This window comes from Mustela erminea, chromosome 7 (assembly GCF_009829155.1).
Source record: "Mustela erminea isolate mMusErm1 chromosome 7, mMusErm1.Pri, whole genome shotgun sequence".
NCBI lineage: Eukaryota > Metazoa > Chordata > Mammalia > Carnivora > Mustelidae > Mustela > Mustela erminea.
The window spans coordinates 104,836,042-104,849,941 of NC_045620.1; the positions used below are offsets into that span (position 1 = coordinate 104,836,042).

General features: G+C 51.1%; 1 protein-coding gene across 1 annotated transcript in view; it reads right to left on the reverse strand.

Annotated features, from left to right (window-relative positions):
- Window positions 1–5,734: 5,734 nt before the first annotated feature.
- The window catches only part of FBLN7 (fibulin 7), a 47,993-nt gene continuing 39,827 nt past the window's right edge, over window positions 5,735–13,900 (reverse strand). Inside the window, exons 5-8 of the mRNA XM_032352762.1 lie at window positions 11,965–12,105; window positions 10,834–10,971; window positions 9,839–9,977; window positions 5,735–8,509 (exon numbers count right to left, since the gene is read on the reverse strand). Of these exons, the coding sequence (XP_032208653.1) occupies window positions 8,137–8,509; window positions 9,839–9,977; window positions 10,834–10,971; window positions 11,965–12,105 (791 nt within the window). The 3' untranslated portion in view covers window positions 5,735–8,136. The remainder of the gene's footprint in view (window positions 8,510–9,838; window positions 9,978–10,833; window positions 10,972–11,964; window positions 12,106–13,900) is intronic.

Consider the following 13,900-nt stretch of genomic DNA (forward strand, 5'->3'; position numbering starts at 1 on the left):
CGCGCGAGTGAGCACATGCGCGCGTGAGCTCACGGGCAGGGGGTGGAGCAAAGGAAGAGGGAGGCCCCCCTGCTGCGAATGGAGCCTGATGCAGGGCTCCCTCCCAAGACCCTGGGGTCATGACCTGAACTGAAGTTAGACGCTTAACCGACTGAGCCACCCAGGGGCCCCTAATGACCTCACTTTAACTAAATTACCTCTTTAAAGACCCTGTCTTTAAAAGTATTAGGGATTAGGACTTCAACATAGGAATCTGGGGGGAGGTGCGGACAGAGTTCAGCCCACAACAACAAGAGAAGGTCGTCTTTTTGGAAGGTAGAAAGGGAAAATGAATACTGGTTAGGCAACCAACAGGATCTGTGCTATGGAGAGAGGGAAAAAACCGGGTAACCAATACAGTGATGTCAGATAGTGAAAAATACTTGGAAAGAAAATGCAGCAGAGTCAGGCAATCGAGAGGGACTGCAGAGGGTGAGCAGCGTTGGCGAGGGTGGCTGGGATGGCGTTTCCGAAGACAGGATGTTGGAGTGATGCCAATTGGAAGGCTGAGCGAGGAGAACTGCAGGGAGGAAGCAGCAAATCCAAAGGCCCCCAGGCAGGAATGAACTTGGCAGAGTCAAGGGATAGGGAGGAGGCCAGTGCATTTAGAAGCATCATGAGCAGTGGTCCAGGAGGTCAGCAGGGACCAGACCACTCGGGACTCTGGGTATTTGGGGTTACATTCTACGATCCAGCTGCCTTTGGGGAGACATCTCGGTGAACATGGAGTATGTTGAATTTCCACATGGCCAAATAACCACGGAGATACATCTGTCCTGTGGGCAGACTCCAAACCACCTAAACCCAACACTGGAGTGAGAATGACACCCCCCACCCCCCACCCCACGCCCCAGGGCAGTGTTCTCATCTCCAGCATTCAAGGCCTGGCACGAGGCCAAGTCTGCCACCTCCTACTGGCCAAAGGCAGAAATGGAGAAATTTGTACCTGAATTTCTAACCTGGGATGGGGCAATGGGTGAGGAACAAACTCTTCCTGTGATGGCCCTTGGCACCTTTGGTGGTGAGGACAGATGCGCCCAAGAAGCAAAGATCTTGTCTTCAGAAGCATATCTGACAACTCGGAAAGGGAAGGGAGGCGAGCCATTGTACAGCGTCCCTGTGTGACTGTTGCATAAGCAAGATGGACATACCACAGGGCCGGTTTTCCCCCTAAAAAGTATATGTAAAGATATTCATGGAGATAAAGAACTAGATTGCTAAAATCTAGAGGGTGGTCTGATTCAGAAAATTCTTTTAGCTCAAACCCGCTTTCACCAAGTCATACACTCTCATTTCTAAGTTAGCAGACATTTCCGTGGCTTTGCCAGTGCTGGATTTTGTTGGGGATCCTCCTTTTGAGAGTGGGTATGGCGAGCTGTGGCTCACTTCCCACTTGAGTTCCATTAACAAGAAACATTTTAAGGGCCTCTTTTCCACCAACTGGTCCCAACCCTTCTAGTGGTCTCCTTACCCCCATCTCTGCCCTTGGCCAGCTTGTAGCACCACGCATGTTAGACTTTCTATCCCTTCTACCATCGTGAATGGTACCCCTTGTGAGAGTGAAGATCTGATCTCCCGAGCACCTGGGTGGCTCAGTCATTAAGCATCTGCCTTTGGCTCAGGTCATGATCCCGGGGTCCTGGGATCGAGCTCCCTGCTCAGTGGGAAGCCTGTTTCTCCCTCTCCCACTTCCCCTGCTTGTGTTCCTTCTCTCGCTGTGTCGCTCTCTGTTAAATAAATTAATAAAACCTTAAAAAAAAAAAAAAAGATCTGATCTCCCAACATAAGTCCTATCTCAGGCAGGGGTCACCTGTTGGAAAAGGACAGCCAAAAGAGGTTGAGCAAAGGAGGACAGGAAGGCCGCAGGGCTATCGGATAAAACCCACAGGCCGGAAGCCAGATTTCATGAGGCACCGGAACCTGAAACAGGAAATTAGAAATGGCCCTAAGATCCTTAAAACTTCTCAATTCAACTCAACCCGATTCTGACACTGAGGACTCAGTGGTCCATCTCCATTTCCCTTAACTCAGTGCCTGCCTGTGACTACTTCAACAAACAGTGTGGCTGAGGTGACCCCATGTGACTTCTGAGGCTGGATCACAAAGGTCATGCATACCTCGTTTTCTGGAACACACACCCTAGGAATCCCAAACCACTGTGTCAGAAGTCTGATTATCCTGAGGCCACCACGCTCTTGAGAAACCTGAGCCACGTGAGAAGCCCTGGAATGGCTGTTCTGGTCGTCAGTCCCCATCTTCACGTTTCCCGGCCAGGTCAGACATGCGAGGGAGTGAGTGACCCTTAGGTCACCGCAGCCCTGGCCCTGGAGTCTTCCTAGCAGAGGGAGGTGCAGACTTCGTGGAGCGAACACAGACCATCCCCCTACACTCTATCTGAATTCCCGACCCACAGAATCCATGAGCATAGTTCTATAATGGGATATCTCATACTTCAGTGATAACGAGAACACAGAATTAGGCTCCAAGTCCCCACGGTCTCATTTCCTCTCTTTCCATGTCAGCATCATTGTTCTCTGTGTAGATGCCTTTCTTTTGTGCCCGTAAGCCAATGTGGTCATCCTAGGCCTTGCTTTACATCACTCCTTCATTCAGACACTCGAGATGCCGGGTCATAATTGCAAACACACAATTACAGTGACTGCAACATCTGGGCCCCCTGGGTGATCTGTGTGGGTTTGTGTGTGCATTTACTATATCCTGTCCCCCTCTCGGGGTGCTTTGGTTTTCAGAGCGCTCACCCCTCTTTGCAATTACGTACTTTCCTTGTTTTCGCGTGTATTATCTTCTCACTTGCTGAAACATAAGCCCCCAAAATCAGGATCTCTGTCAGTCTTGTCAACTCTTTTGTCCTAGGCAACTAAAACAGTGCCTGCAAAAGAGTAGACATTCAGGAATATTTTTGCAGCTTATAAACACCCATAGATTTTCACATGTATGAGATAAATTTCACATGGACAAGATGCCATCACGACGGTCCACCTCTCCATCCCTGCAGAGTGAGCGTGGTAAAAGCTGAGACAGCGGCTGGTGGCAGGTGACCCACTCTGGTCTGGCCTCTTCATGACTGACCTTGAGGCACACACTCGGATTCCCAGGAAACCCATCAAGTTTCCTATGACTCTGCAGTGATATTCCGTCCTCGGCTTATTTTCCTTTTTGTTTGCCAGTGTTGGAGATGCTACATTTTAAAAAACATGACTTTTGAACGTTATCCAAAAACTCAGCTAACTTTCCATCTCTCATGAGTCAGGGATCCACTTGGGCCAGTGCCTCATCTCTTTCTGGTGCCTCTTGATGGCTAGGAGCTCAGGTCAGGCAAGGGAACTAATTGTGGAATATCCCTCATTCAAGCCTCTCTGCCCTTCCAAAGGAGGGTCTGGTGGGTGTGCAGAAGTGAGAAATAGGGACACCACTGGGGCCGTCTTTGATTCAGGAGTAGGAACTCCTATACACTGTTGCAGATAGAAAGTAGCATAATCCTCACGGAGGATCATGGACCTCAGCAATACAAAGGCAAAAAGACAAATGTATATTGCCACAATACTTTTAATAGCAAAGGATTGGAAACAACCCCAATGACAGTCAGGGGTGACTGGTTGAATAAACAATGGTATGTATGACTTCAAAATGGAGCATTTAATAGAACATTCTATCTGGTTCTATGGAATGATATTCAACATACTGTTACAGGAAAAAAAGCAAGACCAAGGAAAGTATGAAATAGTGTGCTATCATTTATCGTGTGTGTGTATCTTTTTTTTATTTAATGGAAGGGTGAAACGGAAGAAAAATTATCTAAGGCAGAAGGAAGAATAGGTAGAGGGGACTGGGTCAGAATACAGATTTCTGGGCGCCTGGGTGGCTCAGTGGGTTAAGCCGCTGCCTTCGGCTCAGGTCATGATCTCAGGGTCCTGGGATCGAGTCCTGCATCGGGCTCTCTGCTCAGCAGGGAGCCTGCTTCCTCCTCTCTCTCTGCCTGCCTCTCTGCCTGCTTGTGATCTCTCTCTGTCAAATAAATAAATAAAATCTTTAAAAAAAAAAAAAAAAGAATACAGATTTCTCTGAATGTTGCTCATTTCGTGGATATGACTTTGGAGCCATGTAAATAGTTTACATGATTATAAAAAAATTAAAATGAAAAGAGCAAGGTCTAAAAATTTAAGCAAAATAAAGCGAATAACCATAACCCCGATTCAAGTTTGGCACATAACCACTATTCCAAGTTATTTTAAAATGGTAATCTGACTGAACATCTCTAATGGCAAAAACCCTAAGGACAAAAAGAACTGCAAAAGAAAATTTTAACTGTTCTCAGTAATTATTTTTTATGACAGTTTGGGCATCGTTACTCTGATGGTTTAAAACAATATGTAATTATTTTGGTGATTTTTGAGAAAGAGGTTTTTAGAATGAGTGAAAAAATAGCAGATGTAAAAATCAATAAGGTTACATTAAATATCCTGCAGTCCTGAGTCGAATTGGAAGTACCTTTATAAACTCATGTAGTTAAAAAAACAAACAAAACTCATAGTGCATTATTTCCTAGTTCTGTCCACTAACACCAAGAAACAGTGACCAAACCACTACCAATGAGCACTCCTACCACCCAGATTTTCCCCACTAAGAGGAACCAGGGATCCCTGGGAATCACTGGATGACTGGGTCATAAAACACCCAAGATGAGCTTGAAACATCCTGTCATACAAGATAACTACAAAATGTCAAAGACCAACTAGGGTCACATCAAAAGGAATCAGCCAATTAATGTGATTCCCAAGAGCCAAAGACGCGATAATTTGAGTAACAGTAAACAACTGCAGTGGATTAAAACACACATGAAATATTTTTAAATCAAGAGTGTACGGTGTACTCAAAGAAAAGAAAACAACTCTTGCTGGACAGTTTGGAAGGATGCCAGAAAACCATCTTGGAAACTGATGAAGGAGACAAAGTCAAGAATTTTTGCTGCCTTCCTCTACAAATCAAACTTCAGGGTGACCAAATGAATAATTGATAGAAGTTTGTTTCTCTTTATAAAGTATGCCAGCTAACAAAGAAGAGACATCAGCACTAGAATAGTGTTTGCAACCCCTAAAGAGGTTATGGGTCTATGATAATCACGAATGGCTGCTATCACCAGAAAAGAGAGGCAACTAGAGATTATGTGGCTCCCCGCAGAAGTACCTGTCACCACCAATAAAGTAGTTTTGTACAAATAAACACAACTGGACTCTGACTAAATCTCTCGATAAACTACTGATGTGTAAGAAATGGGACAGAGGAAGATGTTAAAAGACACTGCAGAGATGCACCCAGCAAGACCCAGGCTGTGAGAAATTCTCCAGGATACACCATCCAGTACTGATCTCTAACAAGCCTCCGGGTGATCCCAGTATGTGCTAACCGGTGAGAGCCGATGCTACATTTAAAGGAGACTCAAGAGGCATGACCACAAATTACAGAGCATGGACCTAACTCAGACAAAAACTCCTGAGCTACTCAGAAGTTTGAACAATGACTGAGTTGTTGGATGTATTAAGGAATTATTGCCAATTAAAAAAAAAAAGATTTTATTTATTTGAGAGAGAGAATGAGAGAGAGAGCATGAGAAGGGGGAGGGTCAGAGAGAGAAGCAGATTCCCCATGGAGTTGGGATCCTGATATGGGACTCGATCCCAGGACTCCGGGATCGTGACCTGAGCTGAAGGCCGCCGCTCAACCACCTGAGCCACCCAGGTGCCCCAAATCATTGCTAATTTTTAAAGCGTGATTGGTATGGAGGTGAAGCTTTTTCAGAAGTCCGTGTGGTTTAGAGATACACGTAGACATGTCTAGTGTTGAGATGATATGATGTCCAGGATCTGCTTCAGAATCATCACGGGCTGGGGTGAGAGAAGAGGTGGGGGAAGGTTGGCTGTGTGTTGGTTGTTGAAGCTGGTGGTTTGGACGTGGGAGTCACCATACTATCCTCTACTTCTGTACACGTTTGTAACTATGCCAGATTAACAAGTTTTACAAGCCCCCTGCCAATGATAGGAAGCTCTCTTCTTACCTGGAAAGGGGTACAACTCCTGGCTACTCTTTGTTAACTCCTCCCTCCTCTGGCCTAGTGCGCACCGCAGCTAGGAAAGGACAGGGGAGAAGGTGGTTTCCCCAGGGGAAAGTGAGTGGCGGAGAGAGAGCAGACACAGGGTACTGCCCATGGAGGAAGGGCCCAGGCATCATCCACAAGAGGGCGTCCCACACCACCAGGCATTGATATTTTGGTGCTGCAGGGACTGGGCTGGATGTCAGATTTCATCAACAGGAAGCAGCTTTGATGAAGGCAGGTCTTGGTGATGTAAACCACTGGTTTAGGCTGGGCCTGTCTGGCATCCCAGTTATCGTCAGACACCAGTCTAAGCGGGGAATGTGCTCTGTAGCTCCCCAAGTCACTCCTTGCCTGCTGGGAGGTGAGAGGCTTGCCCTTTGGAACCAGTCCCGCTCCTGGCAGGAAGAATGTACCACTGTAATACTGTACTTTCAGGGTCACAGCCATGCCCTTGGACTGCCCTCCCTGACATTCTGCACAGGGGACCGGATGGCACGCGGGCTTCTAACCTGAGTCACAGCACCGCTTGAAAATGCAAGGCTGTGGCTAGTAGTTTGAAGATAATCTTGTAACAACCCATTAAGGCAGATTTGCAGACCCTCATTCTGTTGTTGGGAGAGACTGCAGCCGAGCTACAGGAGAAGAAACATGTCAAAAGCAGCTCTTGACTGTGTCTCACTCTTTGAAAAAAATAAGACAAGGATAGGGGATAGGTTTTTCCCGGAAAACGTCTTGGTATATGGCTTGGTCACTAAACGGGTGACACACTTCCTCTGGCTCCATCTCATACCAAGACAAATACAGGGAATTTTAAAATAAAATGTCTGATGAAACGTTACCTAGATTAGCATGTATTTGGATACTGAAATCTCCTCTCGGTTTATCTGGCTCGTAAGCTTTTACGTGAACAGTCTCCTCCACCCACCCACCCCCAACCCCCTGTCCCAGCCAGTGCTTGCCTTCCTCAGTCAGCTGGAAGGCACTGCCCCTTGGCTCCTACATCAGGAGTAGGAGGCCCCAGAATCAATGTAAATTCCAGCCTTTTCTTAAGCTCATCACAGCCACGTGTGGCTTTACCAATCTCCCATTTGGCCCAGCCAAGTTTCTATTGTTGGCTCAATCCCAAGGTTGCCTCCGTGGTTTCTTTTTCGTGCATTTATCTCAGGGGGTCCTGCCTAGATCAGAAGAGAGCCAGGTATCCCTTCCTAGAAGGTCCTGAGCTAACTCATGTGCTGGGACAGGCCAGGTGGGCATGGAGGAGCAACAGACTTTATTTCTTCAGTTGCGAGACCAGGCCACATTCTGAGATACGATTTCTCAAAGAGGAATTCATTCCAGCAGAACTTAGGCTTTAATGTTGTTTCCTTGGTCTAGAAGAATCAGTGTGGGCATTCCAGGCTCTGCCATGGCTTTCTGATGAAAAGGCTGGCCGGCGTGTCGCAGAAGGAATGCAGACAAGAACGTTGTGCTGGGCTGTGGCAGAAGACCCACTCCCCATGCCGCACGAGCAGGGCAGGACTGGTCCTCAGCACACCAGAACCGCTTCGTAACATGGCGTGACTCTAACCATACAGAGGACTGACAGGCCTCTCAGACACATACCGTAACACATAGTCCCTCCCCCACCGGTTCAAACTTCCAATGCCATTCAGCCAGCATTTTGAAAAACTGCCCACTTCTCTGTGAAGACTTGAGAAAGTTAGTGCATAATCTATGGGAAGAGCTTAAAGCAGAAAAATAAAAAACAAAAAACCATCACGGCAGCAGCGTGGTCCGGTAGCTGCCCTTCTCTGCCGCTCCCCAGAAGAGTGTGCGGCACTGCCCGAGAAGCCAGGGGGCACGGGCAGGGAGGCAGGTGGGCGAGGACAAGGCAGGACAAGGAGAGACAGCTGTCGCAGTCAGGGCCCACAGCCGGGTCTCTGAGGAAGTAAAAGGAGCCCAGGTCTCCGCACTGCAGTGACCCCCCCTTCCCTGCCCCAACTGCCTTAGAAGTCATAAGGGGACACAAAGATGGTCACCTTGGACACGTGGTTGGCTTGGAAGGAGCGGTCCAGGTATTCCGACATGTCAACATCCACCTCTAGCGTCTGGGGCCCCTCCAGGGTTTGGACCAGGATCAGCTCCCCTGTCTGCCGGTCTGAGCGCTGCATCACGAAGTGGCCCCGGCTGTTCCCGCCCACGATCCCAAAGCGTAGGCTGTTGGGTCCAGGTCGGCCAGGGGCCGAAGCCGTGGCCATGCGGAAGAGCGTGATGGGCGTCTTCAGGTTGGAGGGCAGAGAGAGGTAATGGAAGGAAATGGTCTTGGGCAAGTGGCGGCAGGGTCGGCTGTCCATGGGGCAGGGGTTTCGCTCACACTGGCTGGAACGGAGAGGCCAAAAGGGAGGGAGTCAGCCTTGGGGAGACACGGGAGGGCCTGCTCTGACCTGGCTTGTCTGCCCCACTGCCTTCCTGCAGAGGCCTCCAGGGTGACTTTCCCAGTCACAGTCCCTCAGCACAGAGGCTCAGAGGGTAGTGGGTGGCAGGTGTGGCCCGGCAAGAGGTGCTCCCCTGACCCACTTCTATACGTACACATGTACACATGTATTTATACATGCTGTTACTGGAGTTTTTACAGATAAGCAAAGCTGGGAAGATAAAGCAGGTGCCCCTTCTGCCCGTGCCAAGACCTCTGTCCGTAATGGCAGGAACCCAGCAGGTAGTGGCCAACACCTTCGAATGCAGTGCTCAGTGCAAGGTGAAATTTGCAAACACCCAGCGTTGATTCTTAAACAGGAAACCCTGTCTTTCCTAACCATTTGGAATCAGGATTTTGTGGAAGTGCTTCTGGTATTTCTCTACCTTATCCAACACACAGATAAAATTTAGCATATTTCATGACTCATATAATCACAGTTACGTAGATCAAATATCCCATCTGGCCGATAATCATGGATGTCCCCAGAGGCTATGACGTGGAGTCCCTTCACTGAGTGACTTCGGCCACTGACTTTTTTGATGCTTCTACTCTGCCATAGCTCAAAAAGCAATTGAGGTATCTGAGCTTGGGAAGTTAACTCATCCTAAAGACAATGCTAAGGCTCTTGTGATCTCTTTTTCCAAAGAAAATACATGTACTTTGTGATAGTTATCATTACTCTCCTGAAAGGCCTGTCTCCCACCTTTTGAAAACAACCACCACAAACCATCAGGTGCTGAGGTTACCAGAAATCAAACCTAAACCAGTGGAAAAGTCGATCAATATAATACAAAGTATACGGGGCGTGCGGTGTGACTAGAACTGACCAGTTAGTGGGCACGAGAGCCTGAGATGATCTTCTCCCGAACCTGTAATATGTACCTGCCTCCCGGTCACCACAGTGCTCTTGCAGCCAGTGTCGCCCCACCCCCACAGCGCTGTACCTGCGTGGCTGTAATCCCATCATCCTCCACGACAGCAGAGGAACACTTGGAACAGGAACTCCTAGCAGGGCAGACTGGGTTCCCACTACATAGAGCAGCAATGCATTAAATGCAATCACCAAAGGGGAATGGAAGCTCCCAGAAGCCAGACTCCCAGCTCCCTGCCTTCCTCTTTCCTTGGATCTGACTGTATCTGCTCCTAAGAACCTCCGAATCTGCCCCAGCCCTGCGGGAGGCCAGGGTGAGGGACGTCGGCAACCAGCCGTGAGCGGCCCCGGCTCTACTCACAACGGAGAGGTCTTCACGTAGCTCACGTTGCCACTGCCTTCGGGGCACTCCGGGCTGACGCACTGGAAGCCTCCACCGGTGTTGATGCACATGGTCCCCCGGGGACACACGAGCTGCGGGCTCACACACTCATCGACATCTGAAATAAGGGACAGCCAGGAAGAGTGAAGATCCCCTGGCATCCCTTTCTGTCACAGGACCACATGAAAAACCCAGACAGGCGCTGGAGTGTGGTGGGCTTTCTCAATACCCAGTACTTATTTTTCAAACGGGAAACCCTGTCATCATTCACTATCCGAAATCCAGATCTCGAGGAAGGGCTGCAAAACCATGCTGGGGAGCTCTCCTCCCCGGGATCCTGTGCTTCCACGGGGTAGACAGGTGACAGAGAAGCACAGGAGAGTGACCAGTCCCAGGTCACGAAGCTTCTCTCCGAGCTGCCTCCTCCTCAGCCTCAGGGCCCTGGAGTCTTCCCTCAATGTCTATTTTCAGGCCCTTTAAGAGTCAAGTCTTCTGGAAAGCCTTTCTCCTCAGCCTCACCCTACCCCAAATGCAGATATCCTCACTCTCCTTTGAATGAAGTCTGCTGCCACCTTCGCCCCAGCTGGAGGCTGTTTCTTCCCAGTCTGCAGAGTTCTACCTGGGCCTTCTTGAATACTTATGGATAGAGGGACGGATGGATGGAGGGATGGATGGTTGGGAAGGGGAGGGCGGGATGGATGGTTGGGAAGATGAATGGATGGACGGAGGGATAGAGGGAGGGCTGTGTGGACGGATGGAGGTGTCCTCTCCGGTCCCACGTTACCCATTCCTCTGACCTTCGCAGCAGAATCCCACCAGGATGTCACCAGGGAGCCACCTCTTCTCTCACATTCTACCTGGGCCCACGGAGGAGCCCTCTGCCTTCTCTTCTGCTCCTTCTCCCCGCTGTCTGGGACCAGCCAGGCTCTCTCTCGAGCCCTGCAGCCCCCTGCCTCCGCAGCAGCGTCACTCACCCTCACAGCTCTTCCCATCAGCCAGTGTCCGGTACCCGCTGGGGCAGGCACAGCGGTAGGAGCCCGGGGTATTCACGCAGGTGTGCATGCAGAGCCGGGGGCGTCCCTCCTGCCTGTAGAGTTCGCATTCATTCACATCTGGGGACAGAAGTGCCCAGTATGACCAGGAGCCCTGTGGTGGACATCCGCCAACCATGACCCAGGTTGGCTGTGCCACAGTTCCTGGAGGCGATGGCCACTGTGGCTAAGTGGCTGGGCCTGGGTGGCGGGGCTAGGCAAACCCTATTCCCAGCAGAATGCCCAGAAGAAGAACAAGCATGCTCCCCCTCCTCCGCAGCCAAGGGCCCAGAAAGCTGTGGGGAGGGCTGAGAGGTACATGGTAGATCCTAGCTGGGTTCCTCTGTCTGAGGCTGAAGACTAACAGGGGACCCTGTAGAGGCTGGCACATCAGGCGGACAGCCCAGACTACCAGCCTGCACCCAGCCCCACCTGAACTGGTCTCATCTCTGGGGTTAGAGGAAGAGGGTCTCATGTCTGCTGCTGTAAAATGAGGCAGTTCCACCAGCTGGGCAATTCTCCTGTCTGGGCCCACTTGGTTTGAGCTGTTGTTCTCAGAAGGCACTTTGGTGACCAGGAGAGGTTAGCTAAAGTTGGCTGGGTCCCTAAACCTAAGTGGAGGAGGGGGGCCAGGGAATGGAGTCCTGGAGCCCCGCACAGCGCAGGGGGCCGGCCTAGCCAGCCCTAAGACTCAAGCTCCTCTCTGCCACCGTCCCTGTGTCCCTGTGCCACTGCAGCCGGGATGGGGGGGGGGGGCTCCAGGCTCTTCTAGGTGGGTGTGCGTGGTTGGCACTGCACTGTGGCTGGGTTCCGAGATGGGGGCCAGCCTGGGCACCCCCGACTGCTTTCTCCACGATCTTGATTTCTTAGGATCGCCTCTGATGTCCATGTCTCAGCAACCGTGAGGGTGACGCTTCCCTAGAATGCAACGTGGGCCGGGCTTTCTGAGACTTTGCCCGCCACCCCCGCCCGCTCGCTGGGGCGCCGATAGCAGGAGGGAGGCGAGTGGGAGCCCTGTCCTCTCCTGGGTCCTCCCCTACCCCCCCCCCCCCCCCGGTAGAGCCCGGGGCCTACCCTGGCAGACGCTGTCGCCGGCCGCGGCGCCGCTCAGGTGGAACCCGGCCTCGCAGCTGCAGTGCTGCGTCCGCTCCACCTGCGCACAGCGCGGCGCGCGGCTGAAGGCGGAGTCGCCGGCTACGGTGTCGTCGGGGGCGGCTGCGGGGAGAAGACACCCTCAGTGCCCGGCCCTGGCGCCCGGCCGCGGGCCCGACCTCGGGCAGGGGCCCGGTGGAGAACAAGACGGGGGCGCAGGCCCCTTCTCAGAGCTTACTCTGGAGTAGGGAAGGAAAGACAAGTAAATCACCAGAAACCCGGGGTCGCTCAGGGCCGTCCAGAGGGGCAGGAGCAGGGGGAGCGCAGCCCCAGAGCACCTTGCAGGACCCCGCAGACCGCGCGACTGCCCCCAGCGGGGCCGCGGGCGTGTTCAGTCCACGTTTTCCCTTCAAAAGGCTTAAAAGTGATCCCTGGAACTTGAAACTATGGAATGAAGTGGGGGTGGAGGGTGGGGTGGGAAGGGGTATTTTTTGTTATTGTAATTTAAAAAAATATATTTATTTGAGAGAAAGAGCCCTACAGGAGGTGAGGGGCGTGGGAGAGTGAGAAGCCGACTCCCCTCTGAGCAAGTCGTCCCTTGCAGTGTTGGATCCCAGGACCCCGAGATCATGACTGAGTCAAAGTCAGACGCTTAACTGAGTGAGCCACCCAGGCGCCCCTATTGTAATTTTTATACTTTTCTAAAGTATCCAAGCCTTTTGTCTTTAAACCAGGAACATCAATTTTTTTTCAAAGATTTTATATATTTAGTTGAGAGAGAGAGCGAGCGAGCGTGTGCACACCAGTGAGGACAGGGGTCAAGGGACAAGCAGACTCCCTTCTGAACGCTGAGCTGGATGTGGGGCTTGAACCCAGGACCCTGAGATCATGACCTGAGCTAAAGTCAGAAGCGCAACTCACTGAGCCACCCAGGTGCCCTAGGAACATTAATTTTCTAATACGAAAAAGAAATTTCAAAGTTTTTAACGTATTTAGAGCTCTCATACGTTTAGGGGAGATGGTAAAGGAATTGGTGGCAAAAGTAATGATGCAGAAGAGGACACCCGAGGAGACACTGTGTGATTCCACCTAAGCAAGGTTCTCAGAGTAGCTAAATTCATAGAGCGGGAAAGCAGAATGGTTGTGGGGGCGGGAGGAGGCGGGGGAAGGAGGAAATGGGGAATTACTGTTTTAAGGGCAGAGTTTCAGTTTTGCAAGATGAAAAAGTGGAGGCGGACGGACGGTTGCACAACAGTGTAAATGTACTTAATGCCTCTGGCTTGTACCCTTAAAATGGTTAGAACGGTAAATTTTATGTTATGTATATTCCACTACAATGGCAGGGGTGATAAAGGTGAATGGATTTGAAAAAGGATTCCGAGAGAGGCTCCCCTTTCGAACTGGGCAGACCCGGGCAGAGCTGATGGGAAGGAAAGCTCCAGGCTGGGGGACCAGGACTTGGCCGGGTTGATCGTGGAGACCATGAGGACATCATCTGGCCTCACTGCACCTGCTCACTCCCTGTGCCCCTGGGGAGGTTTTTGTTGTGGGGATACTTGATATGTAAAGCGCCCCCTGGACCCGAGGAGCAGATGCCTAGGTCCTGACCCCAGAAACCCTGACACGGAGGGTTTGGAACGTTCAGGGTCCAGTACCAGCTCATTCGGGTTGAAGGAGGGCCCATGTCTTGTTCCTCTCTGCTTGTAGGTAGAAGGCGAGGCAGTGGAGCTGTCAAGAAGGCCACAGAGAGCAGCCCCCCTCACCAGGGGGTGGGGGGCGGCGGGGAGCTGCATTCTGAGAGAGCTCCCAGCAAGGCTGACTCAGCTGAACGGAACCAAGACAGTTCAGCAGCAGATCTCTGGGGGCAGCGGTGCAAACTGGCCTTGGGTTGGGGCTGGCGCAAGAAAGGCAAGTACTG